Source organism: Podarcis gaigeae, assembly GCF_964106915.1.
Source record: "Podarcis gaigeae genome assembly, chromosome: 2".
In the NCBI taxonomy this organism is placed as follows: Eukaryota; Metazoa; Chordata; class Lepidosauria; order Squamata; family Lacertidae; genus Podarcis; species Podarcis gaigeae.
The window spans coordinates 25,187,488-25,214,098 of NC_139679.1; the positions used below are offsets into that span (position 1 = coordinate 25,187,488).

General features: G+C 40.7%; 1 protein-coding gene across 5 annotated transcripts in view; it reads left to right on the forward strand.

Moving 5' to 3' along the window:
• CEP112 (centrosomal protein 112) overlaps nt 1-26,611 on the forward strand; it is a 219,169-nt gene that overhangs the window by 83,485 nt on the left and 109,073 nt on the right. For all 5 annotated transcript variants that reach the window (XR_014561326.1, XM_083727455.1, XM_083727457.1 and 2 more), the window contains 2 exons: nt 13,810-13,945; nt 21,218-21,325. Coding sequence is in view for 4 of the 5 variants with exons in the window: in XM_083727455.1 (XP_083583581.1) it covers nt 13,810-13,945; nt 21,218-21,325 (244 nt within the window). In the remaining variant the exon portion in view is untranslated. The remainder of the gene's footprint in view (nt 1-13,809; nt 13,946-21,217; nt 21,326-26,611) is intronic.

Sequence of the window (26,611 nt, forward strand, 5' to 3'; positions counted from 1 at the left end):
CTTTCTTCAGTGTATACATCTGACCAGATCTTGTTTAAAATGAAAGGATTTGCACAATGGCAGTGTTTGGAAGGTCAAGCTTTACAAAATCTCAGTGACTGTATCATATACTGTACAGACTTCTTTTCCACAATATGCAGAAGTTGGTATGAAATTATGATCATTTGGATAAGATAGCCCATTAAGAATACTTTTTAAAATTTATTGTCTTGTTCTTTGGGAATACATGAATAAAAAAACCAATTTTGTCTCTTTGTAACAAAATGTGTTGGGAGTAATGTGATTCTTCGGTGACTTCTGAGGGTTTGAATGCTTAGTGTGCTTACTGAGGTGTTGTTATTTTTTAGTAGATTGTGACATTGTGAGAAAAGTTGATAACACCCTTGTTGGTAATGGCAGGAAGACTTACATAACTTCTACAGTAATTGCTTGCCTGGAGTGTCTTGCTTCATATGAACAAGATGTTTGTCATATTACAGCATTAGACTCCTGAAATGTCTTCATCACCCATCAAAAAGCTTGTTCCTCTCAATTAAAGTTGTCTTGACATCTATTTAGGAATTATCACCCTTTGTATGAGCTATACGTCTAAATCATTGTGATATCTTTGTGGTACATCAATATGTCGAGTACCTGAACACAGCATGTTGAGCTTAATAGAAGAATTCAGTCACGTACATAATCAAATTGTATGATAACCAGCAACCTCATTGCTTCTAGAACTCAGCATTCCCCAACTTCTAATATGAGAAAAGCCTGTTGGATCAGGCCAATGAACCTATCTGGTCCATCATTCTGTTTTCATAGTGGCCAAACAGATGACTGTGGGAAACCTCCAAGCAAGATTCAAACACAAGAGCACTCTTCCCTCCCCCCCCCCAAAAAAATGGTTTCCAGCAACTGGTATTCAGAAGCATCACTGCCTCCAACTGTGGAGGAAGTCCATAGTTATCATGACTAGTAGCCATCGATAGCCCTCTCCTCCATGAATTTCTCTAATCCTCTTTTAAAGCCATTGAGATTGGTGGCCATCACTGCCTCTTGTGGGAGCAAGTTCCATAGTTCAACTATGCGCTACATGAAGAAGTGCTTTATTTTATCTGTCCTGAATCTTCCAACATTCAGCTTTATGGGTTGTCCAGGAGTTGCCCTTGTGGAAACCCTGCTGGTCCTGCTTCAGTAAGACTTATTCTTCTACAGTGGTACCTCGGGTTAAGCACTTAATTCGTTCCGGAGGTTTGTACTTAACCTGAAACTGTTCTTAACCTGAAGCACCACTTTAGCTAATGGGGCATTCTGCTGCCGCCGCGCCGCCGGAGCATGATTTCTGTTCTCAACCTGAAGCAAAGTTCTTAACCTGAAGCACTATTTCTGGGTTAGCGTAGTATGTAACCTGAAGCATATGTAACCCGAGGTACCACTGTATATGCTTGGTTGTTTTTTGTTGTTGTTTTGTTTTTAAATCACCCTCTCGACCAAGTTTCCCTGGGAATGATGTTAAGCTGATCAGTCTGTATTTTCCTTTTTTAAGTCTGTCCCTTTTTTAAAAATCGATGTTACATTGACTACTTTCCAGTCCTCAGGTATGGAGGCTATTCTGATGGACAAGTTACATGTTCTTGTCAGAAGATCAGCATTTGAGTTCTTTGAGAATTCTTGAGTGAATTCCATTTGAACCCAGCAATTTGGCAGTTTTTATGTTGTCCGTTAGGCCTAGAATTTTGAATGCTCCCCCCCCCAACCACCTCTTTATTGTTATAGTTTCACAAATTGTCCTTTGGCATGTTGGCCTGCATACCCATGTGCCTTATCTTGTGTTACTAGGATTGGTGTTTTTGATCTAATGTGCCCTGGACATCAACTATAAATAGCTCATAGTTAAAATTTATAATATTCTTCTTTCAGAATCAGCTAAGATTTTACTGGTGCAAAATTCACAGAGAGCCATTTGTTGGGTAAGCAGATTCAGAGGCAACCCGTAAGGTTTGGTGATTTTGTTTCCAAGCCAGACAAGACACAGAGCTGGAAATGAGCTAAACTGAGTGTGTTTGAAGATGGTGGGCGAAGATATCGGATAAGACTTGCCTTCAATATTGCTAGTTACAGACCCGCCATTTTTTTGCATAAGTGAATATTGGAGATAACCTGTGGAAGATTTGCACAGAGCCATTTTTTTAAGAAGTGGTGTCTAATGTTATTTAATTGTGGTTTAGGGAATGTGTCATTCATGAAGTCGCTTCTGAAAATTTATATGGCAAGATTCAAGTTTCCACTGGGTAGCACATCACATATCTGTAGGAAGAAGTTTCCAAATCCTTTGAGCTTGTGGTTTAGACCTGAAAGCCAGAGGTTGAACATGGAGCAGCCTGAATTAATATCCCGCTAGATACTATGTAAGGGGTATGCCCACTCTTTAATTACTCACTGTTATATATGTCAGGAACCAGAGTTTCACACCCCACGCCCAGCCTGATGATACGGTACTGACATCCTTTAACTCAGAGGACTCTACTGCAGAAGACCAGGAAGACCTGAGACCTTGCTTTGTCTTACTGCAGACCAGGACGGTATCATGTGAATCCCTGAGATTCTGGAACCTCCATAGCTAAATTGGAGAATGTCAAGGTTGTTTATTGAGTGTGGGTGTCACAATTGTTTTGGCGTCTTTATCCTGCAGATCTAGGAACGCTGAGGTTTCTGAACACAGGGACCAAGTTTCTGAACATTTTAACATGGAATGGCAAAGCTGATATGTTATAGGGGCTCAATCCTGTGTTCGTGGCATTATATAGATGCTAAGTACTCTGCTCATTAAAAGAGTTGTATCATGATGAGAGTAGTGATCTTTGTGATTTAAAAACAATGATATATGCAGGGCTGAAGAGTTTGATTATTTCCCCCCCCCCCCAACTTTAATATTCTTCCTCTACTCCTAAATCATTGGGGGAAAGCATCTGTTCTCCACTTGGTACTCTGAGCATCTGAAACCATTTAGTCCCAAAGCAGTCAAAGTTTCCATCATATTGTAAACATTCCTTTAGTTCTAGTGAACATGCTGACATAACCCTCACTCTAGGGGGCACAACGTAAAGTATGAACAGAAAATAGAAAATATGTGGAAACCTTTGTTTTATAGTTGCCATTTAAAAGAATAAGTATCCCGTTAACTGTTTCAAAACTGATCCCACGCCTTATTTCTCCACAGGGCCTGTTAATGCTAGTGAGATGCTTATACCTAAAACATAAATAAATTAAAAAACCTTTCTGCACTTGATTTCTCTTTAGGCCTATTTCGAATGTACTAGTGGATGTATCTTCAACAGGATAGGTACAGTAGGTGATGGATTCACCGCCATGATATATAACTTGATGGTTACAAAGTAATATTACATGCTGTGAAATGAACGAGCATTTTAGAAGAATTTCTTTAGGATGTTTTGTTATTGTAACTGAACATATTGCATGCTCACATTGTATGTCAGTGCCTATCAACTATTCTTATGCATCTAGAACCTTAAAATCATATTGGAGGCTATCCATCCAAACTAAATTCCCTCCCCACCACCCATCCCCATCAGAAATCCCACCCAGTGCCTCTTCCACTATAAAGTTGGGATTATTGTTATCAGGTAGGCCAAGCCTGCAGATCCAGACAATCACTCTGTAGGGCAAATTCCTCCCTGCCCCTGAAAACAGTGACCACTAAATTACCTAAAGGAAAGTCAATGCAGGGTTGTTGCCTTCTGAAAGGACAGCCCATAAATGAGTGCAATAAAGGGAGGGTAGGAGGGAAAGCCGCATGTAAACTGTGGGGTTTCCAATCCCCTGCAGCTTGCCTTAAATGCTCCCAGAGTGGATCTGGATGGACAAAGTCTTCACCCAGGTCTGCCCCGGGATCTCCACCCACCAGGAGCTAAGCCTAAGTAATTGGCTCTCTGGGGTCTCATCATGTTTCCCAGCCCTCCACATGGCTGAGAGGAGCAGTAAAATCACCCCGTCTGGCACGCTGAGGCTGGGAAACAGCAACATATTTCCCCATCACCCTGCCAAGGCCGTAAATGCCACTTCCAGTAGGACTGAGGGTGAGGAAACAAGTCTTCTTTGCCATCCTAGACCGATACATATAAACCACACACTATGCTTATATTCTAAGCCTGCTGATATGTTAAAATGGGGTTGAAGTAAGTAACATGATGCTTTCATAAGCAATCCAGAAATTATAACTGTATCAGACTCTTAGGATTCTAGGAGATAGCAATGGGAGATGGCAGTTCAATGCTTTACCTTTTGGCCTAGGGTTCTGTGCTGTCTCCTTTGTATTTAACAACTGGATACCATATTAAAAACATACATCAAAACACCTAACAATTCTTCCATATTCTGTATCAATAATAATAATAATAATAATAATAATAATAATAATAATAATAATTTATTTATACCCCGCCCATCTTTCATGGTTTCCCCAGCCACTCTGGGTGGCTTCCAACACAATATTAAAATAGAGTAGTCCTTCAGATATTAAAAGCTTCCCTAAACAGGGCTGCCTTCAGATGTCTTCTAAAAGTCAGATAGTTGTTTTTTCCTTTGAGATCTAGTTTACAAACAGACCTACAAACAGCATTGTGAAAATAGATTTTAAGCAGCCAAAGCGAAAAACTAGGAGGAGAAACATTCAGCGATTTCTAATCAACATTATAGAATAGCATGTTGGTCAGTTAAACTAATGGAGCCCAGTTGTTTCCCGTAGTGAATAAACTTTTCTCTCCATTTTAAAGGTATTTGCTTTTAAATGGCTATTTTGTATCTTTGCAAAAGCTGACATATTGATGGCAGCCAACTCCGAAGCCCCAGATGCTTTATCTCAGATCATCCAGGAACTGGAGTAGGCTGCCCCTAACATTCAGCTCTAGATCTCCTTGGGGAGGCTGTGTTGGTCCTGATGGACTGTTGAATGTGGACAAACATAATTGCTCCTCATTAAGAAACAAATTGTTCCAGTGTTAAGGTGTTAGCCTGTTCTGAATAGGGCTTGAAAGATCAAGTTTGCAATTTGGAAGTATTATTTCCCATCTTTTCCTATGGATGCCTTTGGGATTTTGGAGTTCACTGTCATCAGTGTGTAGACTCCTACAGGAATGGTTAAATTAACAAACTTGTTGATAATACAGAAATGGTCACTCAAAAACAAGAGACCTTTATCTTAGCTATTAGAAGAGACTGGACATCAGAATAACTGAAGCATTTGCTATTTTATTATGTTTATTATCAATTGCTGAATGTTTCCCTTATGGATTTTGTTTTTAAACTGTTTCCACAATGCTGCAGGTAGATTTGTAATTTGTACTGATGGCAACTCACAATTATGTACTTATGATGGACCAGTCAGATCTGTAATATTAAGTTGTAGTGTGGAGTCCCCATATTCATTGTTCCAGCCAGTTGGCTGCTCTCCTCTAATTCTCCATTCTATTCCCACTCCCGTCAGATTTTCATTTGCCAGTCCCCCAACCCAACCAACAATCAGTCAGCATTTCTTGCCCACTAAACATGCTCAGTCCTCCTTGGGGTGCCCTTCAGGGTTTTGCCTGCTTAAAGATCTTTTGTTCTTCTGTTGAGTACCTCTAAGCTCGCTGGAACCTTTCTCTTGTGCATGGATGGTGCTGTTTTGGTTGCAAAAGTATCCATGCTCAGATAATTAATTCATTATTAGTATATAGGATATGGGGATTATGTACTTTTAATTTTGTATTTTTGATATGCTAATATTAATAATAATACCCAAAGGAGTTTTCAGTTGTGGTTTAGTTTAGTACTAAAAATGCTGCATACAGTTTATTTGATGTTAACATCACCAAATACACAACACTGTATACAATTCTTCAATTAAATGCTTGCTTTCTTCCACCCTAAACAAGAAATTCCATATTAGATTCAGAACCACTGAATAATGAACAAGCCTGTTGTCTCCTTAAATTTTTGGTTCATTTGTCTGCAGTGATGAATGCAACTTAGAATGCTTTCTAGCAACTTCACAATATTAAAGTGCCCAGGGACAGGACAGGGATGATGTTTTGAAGGCAATAAATATTTCAGCTTCACATTTCAGCCTTTCTTCTTTATTCCTTTGATCTGGGTTTGGTTTAGTTATCATTCTGCTTGAATGACTTCACACTGTCTCTTCCTCTCCTCCCCCTTCTCTGAACAAAAATAGTAATTCCGCACATATTCCATATGGTTGGGATTTTTTTTGCTGTAAAAGATGGCCATTCTTTGATTCTGATAACTGCTGCTTAAATAATGTATTTAATTACATCTTAACTCCAGTGGATAGTTATAAAAAGGCTTATCTTTAATTATGCAGTTTATTGTCTGTTTTTTATTTCACAATTAAAGGACAGAAAAATAGCACAAATATGAAGGATACAGTCCTTCATCATGTGGATGCTGTGCTTGTGCATGGAAGGATGCTCATATGGCACAATGGTGTCCTGTTTCTACCTTCCTTCCTCAATACATGAACCTGAGAAGTACTGAGTCAGTGTAGCAGGCCAAGATGGTGCCTTGGGGAGCTAAGGGGTGCCCATAATCTCATCCTCTGTCTGGTCAGGTTTCTGTGAGCTCCAAGACTTAAATAATGTGGCTCAGTGGGGAGGAAAAGCTGGATAAAGACGGTGCAAATAGAACTTCTCTTCTTTGGAATGCCATAGTATGTTGTCTATGCACATGTCTGTAAACTGGTTTACATATCACTTTAAACAACAGTTAAGCATTGTTGTGGTATAAAGGTGAAACATAGCGTGCTGGTAAGGTAAAGGTAAAGGGACCCCTGACCTTTAGGTCCAGTCGTGACTGACTCTGGGGTTGCGGCGCTCATCTCGCTTTATTGGCCGAGGGAGCCAGCGTTTGTCTGCAGACAGCTTCCAGGTCATGCAGCCAGCATGACTAAGCTGCTTCTGGAGAACCAGAGCAGCGCACAGAAACGCCGTTTACCTTCCCCCTAGAGTGGTACCTATTTATCTACTTGCACTTTGAGGTGCTTTCGAACTGCTAGGTTGGCAGGAGCAGGGACCGAGCAACGGGAGCTCACCCCGTCGTGGGGCTTCGAACTGCCAACCTTCTAATCGGCAAGTCCTAGGCTCTGTGGTTTAACCCACAGCGCCACCCGCGTCCCATAGCATGCTGGTATATGAGGCTAAATTTATGGCTGCTTTTCTCCTCCCGTGCTACTGGGAGCTAAGCCATGGTTTGGCTTACGCCTGAATGAGGGCTTGTGCTTTCTTTCCCCCAAAGAAAGCACGAGAAGCAAGCCAAGAAGCAACCTTCATGTTTTGTTTGCAGAGAGACAAACTCATCAACCAGAGTTTGGATGTAACACAAAGCCAAACCATGGCTTCCCTCCAGACAGCGAAGTAGAAGCTCAAGTAGGAAAGGAGCAAAATGGCTACTGTTTTGCTCACATGCACCAGCATTCTGCACATTCATTTTAAGTCATAGTTAAGCATAACTGTGTTTTAAAGCAATGTGGAAACAGTCCTGTACAGTACACCATGAGTAGAGAAGCAGGACTCTTCTGAATCCTGCAGGACTTTCTTGTCATGCAAGCATAAATAATGTTGAAAATGTGTCTTAAGTCACCAGTCGATGGCTGTTGCATTTTGTTCACATTTGTGTGTTCTGCAATATGAGACCAGAAATGTTGGCATGTTTGAGGATACATGTGTTCCAGTGCACATCCCTAGAAGTGGGAACAAGAGTCTGTTTCCAAATAAGAGTTTAAGCCCCCACCCCAAGGGCACATCTGTTTATACCCTACAAAATAAACATATTTTACCCTGTATTTAAAAATCTTTTCACCAGCCAGAAGTTCAAATGTCCGCAGTTATTTCCATGGTTAAAAGCCCTCTAATAATGTTGGGTGATTCATATTGGCCTGTTTTAGAGAAGAAGACATACATCCCTCTGCCTTAGAATAGTAGAATATATAATATCAGAACTGATTGTGACAGTTCTTTTGAAGATGCAAAGAAGTCAGGAAGATGAGAGACTAGGGTGCAGAATATTTTCATATGTAATATTTTATCAAGGTGCCTGACAGATCTTTCAGATTTATTTCGATAACCTCGTATAGGGAGTGTCATTTATAAGCTCATTTGTATGATTTCTTTCAATGTATTTCCTAACAACAACAACCCACAATATTTTGTATATATAATACAATAAACTGCAGGGGGAAAAATAACTGGCTACTTCCCAGAAGATTTACAGCTGTTTGTAAACACTTTTAAATGTCTAGATGGAAGCTGCTGTATTTTACTCTCCTAATTTACAGTCTATTCAGCCACATAGCAGTTGTAGCATCTCAGGAGAATGCTGAGATACTAAAGATGTGCACAAGTCTTAAGTACAGGAGCTAGATCATCATTTCCCTATCACTAAGTAAAGTCGGAGAAAGATGAGGCTCTTCTGGAAGTATACTTTGGAACTGTGATACCAAAACAGAAATGGACTATCCCAAACCCTTATTCTACAATTGTCCTTAAGAAAAGAAACATAGAATTGTTCCTTCCCATGGAAAGCTTCTTGGGAGAAAGTAAGGCTGGATGGGATGGTCCTTGACCAAGACAGAAGAGTGGAAATAGTTTGCAGAAAAATGGGCTTTTCCTTTGTCTCCCAAATCCGAGAAATGTGAACATACACCCTCTTCCTTTTGCAGTGGCTCTTTATTTCTAGACTTCCATTACAGCCACAGGTCTCTTCTGTCTGTAACGTACCTGGAATTTCCAGTGGTAGCCTTGGCTTAGTAACTGTTGCTTAGCAACATGACAGCCACTATTCCTCTTTATTTTTGTCAGAATATGTGTATCATCCAGGTTTAGGTTGATGTTTCAGTGGCTTGTGTTAAGCAGCTTGGAGGGTCGTTGTAGGTCTCTGGGATGGATTGAGAAATAAATGACAAATGCTCCAAGCTCCTGATACTTTCAAGTACCTACGTACCTTAAGACAAAAGATAAAAATGATTCTTATTTGATTTATTAAAACCTGCAGAGGCTGCTCCCTTTCTTTTGGGCAGGAATAGTAATTAGAATACCCAGGAGGTTTTGGGGTGTGTGTGTGTGTTTTCTCTGAGAGGTATAAATAAATTGAAAAAGTCTAAGAGAAGAAATCAAGTTCCTGAACAAAGTTTCTCAGGATTTTCCTTGTAATGCATACTCTTGCTAGCGAGTTTTATTGGTATTTCATAAAGTTTGTCCCTGGAGTGGAGTGCAAAAACATCTTCTGCCTGATAAAGTTTTTAACTCTTATCCTTTGTTGGGAAAGTTATACACCAGTCAAGCATAAATCCATTCAGATTACGAGGTTTTTAACAGAAACCTGTGGACCTGTTAAACCAACTGAGTCAGTCGCAAGGTCTTCTTATCTCCCTAGTGTTTCTTGTGGCTTTTTAATATCTGAAATAAGTGATATCAAATGGGAAGTAGTTCCAGAGGACTTTTCAAATGCTGAAATAGTTGTTCTGTTAATTGATTTGCCCTTTCCCTTATGCACAAAGTTACTGTTGAGTTGCGGTGGTTATTACAAGTAATTGTTTGTGTTTTGACATGTAGTAAGCCACAAATATATTCTGAGATTATTAGTATACCAACCATTGGATCACCCCTAGTTTTAGTTGATCTCATTGTGAATATTTTGCTATTATCTCTTCTGTACAGAGTTGTTTTTATATTTTGGAAGAGAGATGGAAGTGAAATAATTGCTTAAACACTTAAGACAAGTATTTAGAATACATATTCTCACTTTATTTGTACATTTCTTCCTTAAATTGTTATTTAGACTTCATAGTCATGTTTAAATGGAGATTATTTACGCAATTCTGCTAATTCTGTAACCATATCCTTTATACATTGAGATGAAAGGATTTTTTTTCTTACAAATAAATTGAGGCCAAAGATTAAATTTGTGCTTTTAATATTCATGCCAGCTCAGTTTTTAAGGGATTTGAGTGATGTAACTGTATAGTATTGGGCACTGCAACAAGTAATACCGGGGGTGGGAGGGAGACCTTCAAAGTGAATATTTTAATGCTTGATGGAAACAATACTTCTCAATATCCTGGAGGGGAAAAGTTGCGAACTACAAATTATTGCTGTAGATGTAGAACTGGCTTCTGCACCCTGGAAAATCAATGGATGGTGATTCCTGGCTGGCAACTTCTCAAGAGGTTGATAGTTGAAATACATCAGAAATGAAATCAGATTCCTGAAGCACAACAGATTTCAATGCAGTTATCTCAGAGAGTAAGATGGAGTGCGTTGGTTGGTTTAGATAATGTAAGTATCAGCCAACAGTCTGAGAAGATAAACTTACTTTGCATATTCAAAGGCAATAACATTGAATGTCATGTTTTCGGTTCATCGGCAGCTTGCGTTTGCCTCTCTGTGTTCCTTCAACGCAAAGGGTTTCACAGGAGGCAAGGTTGCAGGTTCGATCCCCGTATGAGTCAGCTGCATATTCCATCATTGTAGGGGACTGGACAAGATGGTCCTCAGAGTCCCTTTATTATACAGTTCTATTATTCTGTTTTTATTTGTTTTCTTTTGAGCTGGCTGAATGTTGATGACTCTGCACAAGTACATGTTTTCCTAAACAGCTATTTGCAGCAAGCTGCTTTTTCATCTTTGGTAAGGGTGCAATCAAAACCCTGGCTTTGCAAGTTGGCAGTGCTTAACAGAACGGTGGAACCAACACTGTATAAGCAGCCCTGCTGCTCACACCATCCAGGAGGAAAGTGGGGGCAAATAACAGTGCCAGCTTGGAGCTAGAGCAGAATTCAACCTGAATTGGGTGTGATGCACTCATGAAAAAGGGCCTTTTCAGGACTTTCTACAGGTTTCTATTAGTGGGGAACCCACCAGCAGCCCTTCTGCCTACCTGCCCATTTGGTGGGTGGGACAAAAAACTGCACACAATCCAGCCCCACACAAAGTGTGTGTATGTGTGTGTGGGGGGGGTGTTGAATGGCAGCGTTAGACTGCAGTTCTACACACATCGGAATTCAGTGGAACTTCCTTCTAAGTAGTGCAGCCAAAGCTAAAATTAACCACTATCTTTAAAAGACATAGGTAAAGGTAAAGGGACCCCTGACCATTAGGTCCAGTCATGGCCGACTCTGAGGTTGCGGCACTCATCTCACTTTATTGGCTGAGGGAGCCAGCATACAGCTTCTGGGTCATGTGGCCAGCATGACTAAGCAGCTTCTGGTGAACCAGAGCAGCACATGGAAACGCCGTTTTCCTTCCCGCCGGAGTGGTACCTATTTATCTATTTGCACTTTGATGTGTTTTCGAACTGCTAGGTTGGCAGGAACAGGGACCGAGCAATGGGAGCTCACCCCGTTGCGGGGTTTTGAACCGCTAACCTTCCGATTGGCAAGTCCTAGGCTCTGTGGTTTAACCCACAGCGCCACCCGCGTCCCTTTGGAAGACATAGATCACTATTTTTTTAAAAAACACACACACTCCAAACCTTTCAAAACTTCTATCTAAGCCTAGTGGAAATTATTCTAGAGTTTACATGCCTATGAGCCTTTTTTGTGGAAATGTATAACCTGTGACTTTAATCAATCTTTTACACACACACCCCAATGACAGATAGCCTTTCAGTTATATCAAATTCAGTTTGATATGTTTATAGTAGATCATTGTTACTTCATAACAGTGTAGAAATATGTCAGTATGCAGATCTGTAGAAATGGAAATGTATTTAAAAAGTAATAATTTTGCTATATATAAAGGCAAAGCTAACAGAGAAATTTATTTAAAAATATACAAATCTGGAAAAACAAAAGCAGGCATCTGTTTTATGTATAATTGTTTTTGTCAGCCATTTTGAGTTTATAAAGAAAAAGGGTTAACAGCTTTCTGAATAAAATAAACATAAAATAAATATATTACACGCATGTATTGTTATATTAAAACCATAAAGAAAGCAAGTTAGGTATGAGTCCTAGATTGGGGGGGGGGATGTAAAAATCAGATTCGTTTTATTCTCACAAAATAGCAGTCTTTTTTGAAAGAAAAACCACCACCACCTAAGAATACTCACATTTAAGAGAGAAGTTGAGAGGAAATGTAGTATAAACAATAACTTATACCATAAATACAAGGAGAATTGAAAATAGGCATGCTTGTATTCATGAACAAATGTGGAGTGCTTCTGTTTGGTGCTCGAGCCAACTATTCATATTCTCTTCTAGGAAGTTGCTCCGGTCTCAGCACCTAGTTTTCCATTCCCCCTGACCAGCAAGCAGCATACAGTGTCCCCTGAGCACATTCAGTCATCATTGGGCTACTTTGGACTGTTTCCTTCCATTCTTTTTTGTACGTCTGCAAACACTGGAGTTTCTCCAAACCTGCCCTTTTGTGCATGGATGGTGCGATTTCGGATATGTAAGAATCTACACCTACCTCTGAACTTTGGAAATAGAGGGAATGATATATTGCTTTAAAACATGTCAGCTGCATGCATCATACCAAGATCAAAGGTTGTTACGAGAATAAGAACCTGTGCATAATTCTGAAAAAGACCATATTATGGTCAGTTGTGATACTTTAGTTTCTAATGCTCCTGAAAGCTGCATCTTTAGTCTTTAAAAATTAGTGTTCACTGTTTGACATTAAGATAAAGTGACTTGGGATAATCATACTCTTTTGAAGCATAAGTTGTGTCACCCATGCAAATGCTGAATTGATATCATAACTGTGCATTAAGAGTTTTCACTAAATTGACTTGAGAAGATCCCAATGTGTGTCATGTTCTCCATACTTAATAATCTGACGTATACCAGGCAGCAAGTAATCCTCTTTCTTTCTTAGAGGAGATGGTGGAGGGGATATACTTCTGTTGATGTGTTAATGTAGGCATATACTGTAACAATGCAGGCATATATATTCCAAATGTTTTCTTGATTAAATATCTTTGGATGATGTGTTAACGTTACTTAATGGAAGATTAAAGAAAACGGTTCTATGGGGTACAATAAAGCTGCACTACTTAAGCTTCCTTGGTACAGCTGAAAAATTTGAAGGTGAAATAACCTGCACAAGAGCCTAGTCCTATGTTTGGGCTCTTTTTAGCTCCCAGTGCGTTTCCGAGCACAATTCAGTCTTGGTGTTGACCTTTAAAGCCCTAAACGGCCTCGGTCCAGTATATCTGAAGGTGCGTCTCCACCCCCATCGTTCTACCCGGACACTGAGGTCCAGCGCTGAGGGCCTTCTGGCAGTTTCCTCACTGCGAGAAGCAAAGCTACAGGGAACCAGGCAGAGGGCCTTTTCGATAGTGGCACCCGCCCTGTGGAACGCCCTCCCATCAGATGTCAAAGAGATAAACAAGTACCTGACATTTAGAAGACATCTGAAGGCAGCCCTGTTCAGGGAGGTTTTTAATGTGTGACATTTTAATGTATTTTTTATCTTTGTTGGAAGCCACCCAGAGTGGCTGGGGAAGCCCAGCCAGATGGGCGGGGTACAAATAATAAATTATTATTATTATTATTATTATTATTATTATTATTATTACTACTCAGTGAGCAAGTGAAAATAATCTCTGATTTATACAAGTTGATTTATCATCCAACTTGTTGTTCTCTCCTTCAAAGTATTGCTAAGGGAAGTTTGACATTACCATGGACAGGAAATTAAAGCCTGAGTACTACTTTAAATGGATAGGGTTAAAGGCCTTTCTTCTACACAAGCGCACATGTTCTTTTATTTGAAACTTGAACTATGGAAAATTTCTCTGACTTTCTAGGGAGAAGGAGGAGCAGCTGACTCGGGCGATGGAGGTACAGAGGCTGCATGCCCAGCAGGCTGATGCTGCCCTGGAGGAGTTTAAGCGGCAGGTGGAGCTGAACTCAGAAAAAGTCTATGCTGAAATGAAAGAGCAGGTGAGGAGGTCACAATGCCAGCCTTTCTGCAACTATCTGTCTCAGTGGGGAAGCATATTCTCATCTTATATTTCCAGAAACATACTTCACTTGATAGTGCTACATCAAACTCTTTCACAATGCAACGGCTTTTCCAGCAAGTCAGAAAAAAGGATGTTAGCCGTTGATTTATCTTTATAACAAAGCCAGGATTGACATTGCTATAAAACTATCCGTAGCAGTATTACTGATTAGGGCTTTTTCCAGAAGTTCCAAGAATAAAATACTAGTTTATGCATTGTTCTGGGTTGCATCTTATCTCCCTTTTTTCACATCTCTTATTTCTTCATTTTAATGGAAAATTCACTTTAGATGTATCTAGCCAATCTCACTGTTGCGATAATGTGAAAGCCTGGCAGGGTAGGAAACCTTTCTCCTCATTTCATTACTGAAGCCACTTGCATTTAATTTCAGTCTTGCAGTGCAGGTAAGGCACAATATTTCCTGTGAAAGGGTCATAGGTATTCTCTCGGATGCAGCAGCACAATGACTGTTTAAGGCAAATGAAAAGAAATGGAGAAAGGGCCATGTAAGCATGGCAAATAGCAAGTGATATATTTTTAAAACAAAAGGAAGGGGGGAACCATTGTCATGTGAGGCTCTGTTTGTTGAGTGAGTTTGAGGGATCCCTGTACCACTGGGGTAGAGAGGAGGAAGGATTTCCCAGCCAATTTCTTATAGGCCAGTGGAAACACAGGGATGCGGCAATATATCAGTGATGGGTGGGACAGAAATGTGAAACAGGAGTGCAATTACTCCAGAAATTCTAAAATATTTGTCTCAATATACGTATAGTGCAATATAGCCTTGTTTAGTGGTTCACTGGTTGTGTGTGTGTATATTGGTACACTTGTGAAACCAGTAAATAGCTTAATTTTTAGTTAGAAAAATATGGGAGGCATATATTCTGGATGGTGTCTCCAGATATTAGGTGTTGGGCAGAAAGAATTCAAGTTGGATGGAAGAGCAGTGAGGCACCCCCTCTCCGCCCACAAAGGAACCCCTGGTAGGAAGGAACATCACGTTTGCCAGCTCCTTGGGGATAATCTGTACACTGGGGAGTACACATAGTCTGCACTCTGGAGCTGCTGAAGAAGCCACAAACTTTTTTAAAAAACACCCAATAAAATAAATAGACTCAGGGCTTTTTTTTCCCATTAAAAATGTTTAGGGGTTCTCTCATTTTCCTACTCATATTGAAATACTGCCCCTCAATGAGGCCAAACTTAAATTCACAAAATGTTTAGGGGTATGCGTACCCCTGCGTACCCCCAGAAAAAAAGAACTGAATAGACCTGCTGACAAAAACATCTGTACTGCGTAGGGAACTGAGTCATATACTGAGTTCTAAGGCTGATTCCTTCAGCTCCCACACCCATGTTCATCACAGTTACAGTTGTTGAATTAAGGAGTCCTAAAAAGCAGAGACATCACCTTGCCAACAAAGGTCCGTATAGTTAAAGCTATGGTTTCCCCAGGAGTGATGTATGGAAGCGAGAGCTGGACCATAAAGAAGGCTGATCGCCGAAGAATTGATGCTTTTGAATTATGGTGCTGGAGGAGACTCTTGAGAGTTTCATGGACTGCAAGAAGATCAAACCTATCCATTCTGAAGGAAATCAGCCCTGAGTGCTCACTCGAAGGACAGATCCTGAAGCTGAGGCTCATGAGACTACCTCATGAGAAGAGAAGACTCCCTGGAAAAGACCCTGATGTTGGGAACGATGGAGGGCACAAGGAGAAGGGGACGACAGAGGATGAGATGGTTGGACAATGTTCTCGAAGCTACCAGCATGAGTTTGACTAGACTGTGGGAGGCAATGGGAGACAGGAGTGCCTGGCGTGCTCTGGTCCATGGGGTCACGAAGAGTCAGACACAACTAAACGACTAAACAACAACAACAACAACAACAATTTGACTGAGGGGGAGCATGCTCTGGTTCATGGGGTCAGGGAGAGTTGAACACGACTAAGATGACTAAACAACAACAGGAACAACACTTGGCTTGTTTGAAGTAAATATAATCCTCTGTTAAAAAGTCAAAAATTCATGATTCTGCATAAGAGGCTCCTTGAGGAAATGTTGGTGATAGCCAACCTACACATATTTCCTACACCTGAGTTTTAGAACATATTTGGTCAAATTGTTGCTTGCTGTTACATCAGAACCAGCAAATTATGAACAGGCTGAGAAATTAAAGGTAAACCCCTGACCGTTAAGTCCACTTGCAGACGACTCTGGGGTTGTGGTGCCTATCTCGCTTTACTGACCGAGGGAGCCGGCGTTTATCCGCAGACAGCTTCCCACTTCTGGCGAACCAGAGCAGTGCATGGAAACGCCATTTACCTTCCTGCCAGAGCTGTACCTATTTATCTACTTGCACTTTGACGTGTTTTCGAACTGCTAGGTTGGCAAGAGCAGGGACTGAGCAACGGGAGCTCACCCCGTCGCGGGGATTCGAACCGCCGACCTTCTGATTGGCAAGCACTAGGCTCTGTGGTTTAATCCAGCAGAACATGAGGGGTAATGGGGAGCATTTGAGCACATGGCTTAATCATTTAATGCCTGATCGTGGTTTGGTGTTATTTTTGAATCGATTAAATCCACCTGTCACAGGGATTCGGTGTGCTAAATAGCCTGGGTCCAGGTGCTAAGGTAGACTTCACATTTGTTCTAATTAACATTGGAGCTCAGTTAAACCTTAAAGTTCTGCTGTAGTGCATGCAAAAAGGATCAACATGGTAAAATGTTGCAGTTCTAAGCCCATAGGTTTTATATTCTTAAATTTCTGTTCATAGTACAATGTTGTATCAGAAAGAATTATCTTCTTTTTAATGTAGCTATCGATGGCATAAAGTTAAAGTTTTAGCAACACAATATCTTTTATATATCCTCATTTTTTCATTTTATTCTTTTATTGAGAAAGTAAGTGTGGACAGTATTGTGGATTTTTCAGTTACTATAACCAATATTTTATTTATTAGACTATATAATTTATGGCTTTCTGATATTGTTACCATCTGCTTTTTATTTTGCCAAGGCTCATGGCTGTCGTAATAATCAGATGTCTGTTAATGGGGCTGTTGATAGAATGCTAACTATGGAGGTGTGTGTGTTTTCTCTCGGTTTGTGCCCAGTTCATCGCCGAATATTTCTGCGCTTTGATAATTTCTCCACATCATTTCTACCCTTAAGCCTTGATTCTGCTGCTATGAACCATGCCAGAGTTAAATGAATATAGTCATTGCCAAAGTTTGAACATATCACGAAACATGATGCATGTACAGTGGTACCTCGGGTTACATACACTTCAGGTCACATATGCTTCAGGTTACAGACTCTGCTAACCCAGAAATAGTGCTTCAGGTTAAGAACTTTGCTTCAGGATAAGACCAGAAATCGTGCTTCTGCAGCGCGGCGGCAGCAGGAGGCCCCATTAGTTAAAGTAGTGCTTCAGGTTAAGAACAGTTTCAGGTTAAGAACAGACCTCTGGAACGAATTAAGTACTTAACCCGAGGTACCACTGTATTGTTCACCATTGGAGCTGCGTGGGGAAATCCTTTGAAGAAGGCCCTGGATGCATCTGTGTTCTTCTACGCACACAAACAGACACTTATGACACAATTGATTGTTGTAGTGTTCTTCATTTGTGAAGGGTGATTTTGATAAGTGGTTTCAAATCAACTTTTTCTTTGGTTTCCTTATGTGGTCAGTTAGCAATTCACGGCTGGTGTGCTGCCTGTGGACTGTGGACTTCATGATGGCTTAACCTAATCTGAAACAAATAAAAAATGGAAGTGAAATAATTGGCTACTGTACCAGAAGAAATGATCATATAAATAATGCCCACTATTTTAGCTCTAGTGCTTGTCAGTCTTGGCAAATGAGACGACCAGGCCACACTTTTCATTTTTATTTTAGAGAGGGATTTGGTATTAGTATTTTTATTTATGCAGTGCCATCCACACACGCATTTCCCCCCAGGGTAATATTAGTTTTAAAAAGAGGCTGTTATCTAAAATTCAACAGCTGAAGGAAGTATGGAGATAACAGAAAAAGAGAGGAAGAATGTGGGAAAATGCAATCATATGTTCTTAAGCTTCATTTTATGTGGGTCTGAGGACTGGGGTGTGTACTATTACATAATTTGTTCTAATGTGAAATACATTCTTTATCACATTTGTATCCCATTCTACTCTATCTTGTGGAGCCAAGGGTTCCACACATGTGGTATTCCCCATTTCATCAGTGCGTCTGAGTCCACCTTTTTGGGGTGAAAGATGAGAATCGCTGTTGAGACTGTTGTTGCTCTTTTTGCTTACTGTTTGAAATGGCCTAACTGATGGTTTAAGTATTGTATGGCTTACTTGTTTTAATTTAAACCAGTGATGGCCAAACTTGGCCCTACAGCTGTTTTGGGACTACAATTCCCATCATCCCTGACCACTGGTCCTGTTAGCTAGGGATGATGGGAGTTGTAGTCAAAAAACAGCTGGAGGGCCAAGTTTGGCCATCACTGATTTAAACTGTATGAGTTGTATTCAAGAAGTCATGTCATTAGCTCAAGGACTTTCAACTGTGCAATAGGACTTCCACTCCCTATCCTCTCCCTATGCCCCTTCATCTCTTCTGGGGAGTTTCCCAACCCTCCAGAGCAGATTGTGGGGTAGGAGGAGTCCCGCTGCACAGGTGGAAATCATTGTGCTAACAGGGTGATTTGGTTGGATACAACCCTTTGTGTAACCCACTTTGAGACTGCACAGGGAAGAGTGGTCAATAAATGCACATAAGCAAATCAAAGACAAAATAATAATTATAAACAGGGGTGGTATTTAAATTGAATAAGGATTATCACTAAATAGCAAATAACTGTAACAAGTGGTTCTAACTGGGGACAGAAATTCTGCACAAGTTGAAATCTGACGTTATTAGAACTCCAGGTCGTCGTCGTCCCCCGCCTTATAATCCCAATACTGGCAGAAGATGTGTACTTCCAAGCAACCACCGCCAGAGGGATTATGGGTATCTTCCAGCTAAATACCTCTGATAATACTTCTGATAATCTTGGCCTTCCTTTATCTCTTGAGACTATGAACTCTTCAATCACAGTATTCATGCCCCTACTATTCCCTCCCAAGTGTTACTATGGGATGTTACTCCTGCGAACCCTAGTTTTATCACCCCACCCTTTTTAAAAAACATAGTGTTTCATCAACCTTCATAGTCCAGTTAGGAGAAACCAAAAACAACACAGGATGTGGTCCCTCCATTTTCTTTTAAAAGAATACCTTTCTAAAAATATTGAGCACAAAGTGGTAGTAAAAATCAAAGAGTCTCAAATGTTTAATTACACAGCTAAGCAAAGACAAAATTAAAGGTGCTATACAATGCATCCTCTCTCTTCAACATCTGACTTGCTCCCTATGATTCTAAACAGAGCAGACATTTACCTTGAATTATAGTCTTTTTTCATCTTGAGGTCATGCTCATGAATTGGAACTTGGGGCACATGATGTTCTCCTCCTTCCAGATGAGACTTCCTAAAAGCTAACCTCTCTGGATGTCCATTTGTATATGCCTTTCTAGATAGCTTCTAGCAAGCGATCTTTTTCATTTATTTACCTAAATATTATTACCTAGCCCCTTCTATGTAGCCCACAAGTTTTATTTGCTTTCAGTAGATTCTGTTCTAGGGGCTTCTGATGTCATTAGTTTTAGTTCCCATCCACTACCTGGAAAAACCCCCCCCCCATATTTATTTTTTTCTACTATTGTTTTTTGGGGGGAAGCCTGCTGACACCTCCCTCTTTGTGCATCGATGCTTCTCTTTTGGCTACGTAAACAAAGGCACTCATAGTTTGAACATCAGAAGTAGAAAGAGTGATGATTCTGCTTAATTTAGGTCTCTGGAAGCATGCATGACACAAATCTGACCACTATGCTGATAATAAAAGGTAAAGGTAAAGGTACCCCTGCCCGTACGGGCCAGTCTTGACAGACTCTGGGGTTGTGCGCCCATCTCACTTAAGAGGCCAGGGGCCAGCGCTGTCCGGAGACACTTCCGGGTCACGTGGCCAGCGTGACATCGCTGCTCTGGCAAGCCAGAGCCGCACACGGAAACGCCGTTTACCTTCCCGCTGGTAAGCGGTCCCTATTTATCTACTTGCACCAGGAGGTGCTTTCGAACTGCTAGGTTGGCAGGCGCTGGGACCGAGCAGCGGGAGCGCACCCCGCCGCAGGGATTCGAACCGCCGACCTTTCGATCGGCAAGTCCTAGGCGCTGAGGCTTTAACCCACAGCGCCACCTGCGTCCACATGCTGATAATACAAATAACTAAATTAGGAAATGAGTTAGGAGCATCACTTGCCTTTTTTCAGAGTCGAGCCATTGGTCTGTCTTGCACAGTGATGCCAACATTGACTGGCAGTGGCTTTCCAGATTTCCAGATAGGGATCTTTTCCCTACCTGGAAATACTGTAGATTATAAGTGCATGCAATTTTCCATGCACAAATTATTGATGATATTTGCTTGTTGGATTTTCTGTGCCACTTCTATGTATCATACAATAATGTCAACTGTATTGTTCAACTGTATTATCGCATTCAGAATGCAAGGGCAAACAGGCAAATATTTGGTTAAACAATCCAGGTATATTTAGCAAGCAAGTCATGTCATGTAGTCTATAAGATAAAAAAAAAATGTAAGAAGCCAGGAAAGCTTGAGCAAAAGTCTTTCCTGAGTGCAAATATAATAACCCCAGTGATGACTGTTTTCAGAATCAGTATACAGTATTGCATTTAATTACTACAGACAAACACATTTATAATGAAATTCAAACACAGTTGCATGAGAGGGGAAAATAAAGATGGAATATTCTCCAGCCAAAGTCCAGCATTTTAAACTGCCATTGTTTTAAATTAAATGCTGCAACAAAGTATTTTAGACAAAATCTATTCCTCAGTTTTTCATGAGCTAGAGTCCGCTTCATCAGATGCAAAACTGGAGAGAGCTCAGCACTGGTTTCAGTCTCCCAGTGAAAATTACTAAATTTTAACTGGATTGTGCTGGTGGTCTTGTCACTACAGATATTGTATCCTTGAATCACCCTCAGCAACACACAACAATGCTGCAGGACCATTTTAAGCTGTTTGATGGCAAAACTGTTATCAGCAGTGTCTTGTCTTGAAATAACTAATTTATATATGTTAAATATTGTCTCTTACTTTCTAGATGGAAAGAGTGGAAGCAGATCTAAGCAGATCAAAATCTCTCCGTGAAAAGCAGTCAAAAGAATTCTCCTGGCAGCTTGAAGAGCTCAAGCAAAGATATGAGCAACAGGTTAGCTAGCTAGCTTTAAAATAAATACATATTATAAACAACAACTCCTCTAGCATTTACCTTTTGATACAGCTGGGCCCAACTTGCATTTTCTTCTTAAAAAATAATAATATTGGATGTTGTTGACTTAAGTTTCACAGGCAGTTCATTAACACAAGGTTTGCATTCTTTTCTATTGTTTACACTTGTAGCAAGGCTTCCTATTTATTTCCAGAGGTTTCAAATTGTGTTTGGTGTATATTGCTATATCTCAACATATTCCAGACCCTGGTTTGCTGAACTCGAAACTCATCTCCTTTGTTTAAATCCCATATTATCACTTCATAGTTAAAGCAAGCCATGTTTGTAAGCCAATAGCTATGGTTTCACACTATGGTTTGTTGGCAGAAAACAAACCATGAGTTGCCCCTCTGCCAGAATATCTATATAAATTTCACATGAAATCTTCTTTATGAGCTAATGCTAAATTCTTTTTTCTCATCCCTGCTTGGATGTCTGTTCTTTAAAACTTTACACTAATAGTTCATTCTGTTCATTTTATGCTGCCTTTTTTGGCAACAGACTACAAGATAACTTCAGCGTGAGTCATTTCTGAATATTTCTGAACTTTAGCATGGTCTCCGCAGGTTCTAAATATCCCTTTTAATGGTACCAACTTTTCATTCATGCGTTACGTAGAGTCAGGTTCTGCAGCACTGTTGTGGATTTGTGTCTTGAAGGTTGTCATGCCTTTTTGGTAAAAGAGTGCATTCCAAAATGTTGATTAAAGTGAGTTATAATTGAGTCCTAAAACAAACAGGTAGTGTATTCCTCTGCATTACATATAAGATGCCTCAGGTGATACAATGATGTTGCCAAGGCAAAGCCTGTGATTTGAAATATTCAGCCTGGAATGTTCAAATGATATCATGGAACATCATGGGCGACCTCTGTGCTTTCTCTCCATCTGCAGTGCAATGTCCCCAGCCCCACTAGCCTTATCCAAGATTCAATATGCCAGCTGCAGTAAGTTGCTGCTTAAATGAAACAGATAGGAAGAGGGCCCATGAGTACTCCATCCTTACCCTTCATGTATTTGCTGTGGAGATGCTGGTGGACCAGCTTTTACTGGGAGGTGGGGGAAGATGTGGCCTTCTAAGGATTTATCAGCTAAGCAGAAAATTAGCTTAATAGCCTGGGGGTTTTTTGTGAGCAGTGGAGGGACCTGTCATAGGTTGCCAGAAGGGTGGGTAGTTTGTTTTGTTTTTTCCCAGGAAGAGATGTCTGGGAGCTAAAACTTCAGTCATGTAGCATGGACCAAAAACATGATGTGAACATCTTAGATGCCTTTATTGATGAAGACGATGAAGGATTTCAGCACTCTAAATGGGACAGTTGTGAATGATGTGTGGATTCCAGAATGGACATTGCCCTAAAATTTGATCATCAATTGAGATTTGAATCTGATATCCTGATTGCAAAAATGTTGGTGTTATGTTTGGTTAAAAAACAGCAGTCCTTGGTCAAGTTCATTAATTTATGTATTAGCTTATCTTTTCTTTCTTCCCTTCTTTTGTAATTTACTCTGGGTCCTTGCTGGTAGAAGAGCATGATATAAATACCAAAATATTAAATAACCTCAACCCTTAGATTTGTATCCAGCAAAAATAATAATTTATTAATTCGACCATCAGTCAGCTGGATGCCGGTGGTTCACAGGGAGTGAGGTTAAGGGTGAACCTGCCTTTGTTTCCATTATTTGGTATTCAGACAGCTATTTTGTTTCTGTGATGTGGATGTCAATAATAAATAGCTATTGACAGACATATCTGTGGATATGTTTAATCCTTTTAAAAAGTAATCTAAGATGGTTACTGGTGCCATATAGTGGTAGAATATTCTGGTTAGACTAGTCAACCTTGCTTGATTTATTTATGTCAGAGATTTAAAACTCCATCCTGTGTCCAGATCAGATCGCGGGGCACCTTATAACACAGCAAAGAATATAAAAAGTACTATAAAATTAAAATTAAATCCTTGTGCACCATTAAAAATCGAGCTTCTCACATAAGGTTTGACAGTGGCTAAAGTCAACATTGGGAATTGGCATTCGAAAGGGAGTTTATAGTAGGACACAATCTGAGTCTGAGAGTCAGTTTAAAAGAGCTCTACATATTTCTTCATCAAAATGTCCTTCTTTTAACAAAATATGATGGCAAGGCCCTTGTTGGTACCATCTAGACATCTCACTCACATTCAGCGTTAGATTTGTCACTTTCCTTTGAAGTATCTACTAAGGTCATTTTTAAAAAGAGAAACTTTCTGTTTTTCACTTTTACTTAATTTAGTTGGTCTTTCAAATATACCAGCTGTAAGGAGAACAAAGTGTGTGTGTGTGTGTGTGAGAGAGAGAGAGAGAGAGAGAGAGAGAGAGAGAACAAGAGTTCCTATCTGCCAGGAGCAGCTGCCTTAGATACTTCAAAGGTATTGGACACCACAGAGAAGGCAGCAGCTTTTTCTGCCTTTGAAACGGCTTCAGTGCCTGGGTCAGGCTTAAAAGACCCTCAGCACACAAAACTGTTATGGTGTGTATGTGTATATATTATATACTTCTCTTGCTGTTTGTGCATGTGTTTGGAATGCTTTTAATTTACACAAAACACCTTCTGGATGGTACTGACTGAAAGCGCTTTCATTAAAAGCCGCAGGTTCTTGAATGTATAAATATGCAGTATTTAGAATTTCGGAAATCCTGGGTGCTGTTCCAAACTTCTCAAACAAAGATATGCCAGGTGTATAATTTGATTCTCAACACTGTAACCATAATCCAAGGGGTATATGTTACCCCAAATGTACCTTTCCCCATCCCCTGTGGGGAGAGAAAGTGCCTGCAAAGGCATTTCTCAATGGATACAAAAGCTTTCTTTAAAAGCGAATTTAGCCACCATACAAGCAGATATCTGGATCAATGCCTATAGATGCCTTCAAGAAAAGGTGAAATGCTAAATGGCCTTCGTGGTAGTGGCGCTCACCCTGTGGAACGCCCTCTCATCAGATGTCAAAGAGATAAACAACTACCTGACATTTAGAAGACATCTGAAGGCAGCCCTGTTCAGGGAAGTTTTTAATGTGTGACATTTTAATGTATTTTTAATCTTCGTTGGAAGCCTCCCAGAGTGGCTGGGGAAACCCAGCCAGATGGGCGGGGTACAAATAAATTATTATTATTATTATTATTATTATTATTATTATTATTATTATGCTTAAGTCCCATTTCTTTCCTTGTGACTTACGTGTTTGACATTCCACTCCTATGCATCTGAGAACAAGGGCCAAGGTTCAGGAGTTCAGGATTAGCGAGAGCTGCAAAGTAGTTCCAACAAGTTTCCCCTCCTACTTGCCAAGGTTTTAATCCGTGGCAAAGAAATCCCAGGTATTCATTAGAATCCATCTCCTTACACACCACATCTTTTGAATTTTCCTGCACTGTCCCAGCTAAATTGCTGCTGCATTCTGAGAGAAAGAGCAGGAACAATGAGGTCAGTACAATGCAAACACACCGGCAAGAGCACTGAATTGTCTCCACCAATGTTATTGCACTTTACCACTGCCTTACAACTCCCCCACTCTGCCTGGTATAAAGTAGTGACATAGCCAGAGGGGAGGTCAGGTGAGCTCCACAGCTCCACCATGCTGTCCTCCATTGATGTTAGGGGCAATTTTCTCTAATACATCTATATTTAAATGTGTTGGTTGTTGTTGTTGTTTAGTCGTTTAGTTGTGTCTGACTCTTCGTGACCCCATGGACCAGAGCACGCCAGGCACTCCTGTCTTCCACTGCCTCCCGCAGTCTAGTCAAACTCATGCTGGTAGCTTCGAGAACACTGTCCAACCATCTCATCCTCTGTCGTCCCCTTCTCCTTGTGTCCTCAGTTTTTCCCGGCATCAGGGTCTTTTCCAGGGAGTCTTCTCTTCCCATGAGGTGGTCTCATGAGCCTCAGCTTCAGGATCTGTCCTTCCAGTGAGCACTCAGAGCTGATTTCTTTCAGAATGGATAGGTTTGATCTTCTTGCAGTCCATGGGACTCTCAAGAGTCTCCTCCAGCACCATAATTCAAAAGCATCAATTCTTCGGCGATCAGCCTTCTGTATGGTCCAGCTCTTTAAATGTATCACCCCTCAATTCCAGGTTTGCCATCCCACTGTAGTGTATCCAAGAAATGAAACCCTAGATGGTTACTATACCAGGCTACAATTGGAAGACTTGTATAAGTGTGTCCCTGCTTCATCTATGTAGGATTTGGATCACCAGGGGTAGTGGCTAGGTTCAATCTCCACACTAGTAGTGTCACCAAATTCAAAACATTACACTTTACCATACAAGTCATCCACTCCTAAAGGAGAGATCTTCAGAGGACTTAACTCTGTCTCTTCTCAAAGCATACAGGGTTTCTTCTCTCTAAGCACCACCCTGTGTTTCTGTAAATATTTGGACTTCCTCTTTGTTGTACACTCCCTTTTACAGTATCATAATGATGGATATTCTGCTAGTTATAGTGAAAACAAGCATATAGGAAAGAGAGGATACAGAAACTGATATTTGTGCTTTTCTGACTATTCTCTTTTTGATTTAAGAGTTCACAGGTAGGGATACTTCATACAGTTCTTTGATGAGCTGAAAGGGTTCAAGGCAATGCCGCCCAAGCCATTTTGCGGCCTGAGGCAAATGGCAAGATGGCACCTCTCTCCAGTCCTTGTACTACAGACTGGTCATTCACAGCGGTGACAGCACAGTGTCCTCTACTGCAACAGATGGCACAAACTGGCTTAGAGGAAGTAGGTCAGAACACATGGCACCCACAGCTCTGTCCCCTACTTAGCATTTTGCCACCTGGAACCTCACTCTGTCTCATGGTAGTGCTGTCCCTGGTTTAAGGGGACTAGAAAGGGCAGCATGGGTGGACCACCAGAAAATCAGTTGGCAAAGGGAAAACCGTGGTGTCCATGAAAGTGTTTCTAGTGTTGCCATTTAGTCGTGTCCGACTCCTTGTGACCCCATGGACCAGAGGCGCCAGGCACTCCTGTCTTCCACTGCCTCCCGCAGTTTGGTCAAACTCATGCTGGTAGCTTCAAGAACACTGTCCAACCATCTCGTCCTCTGTCGTCCCTTCTCCTTGTGTTCCCAATCTTTCCCAACATCAGGGTCTTTTCCAGGGAGTCTTCTCTTCTCATGAGGTGGCCAAAGTATTGGAGCCTCAGCTTCAGGATCTGTCCTTCCAGTGAGCACTCAGGGCTGATTTCCTTAAGA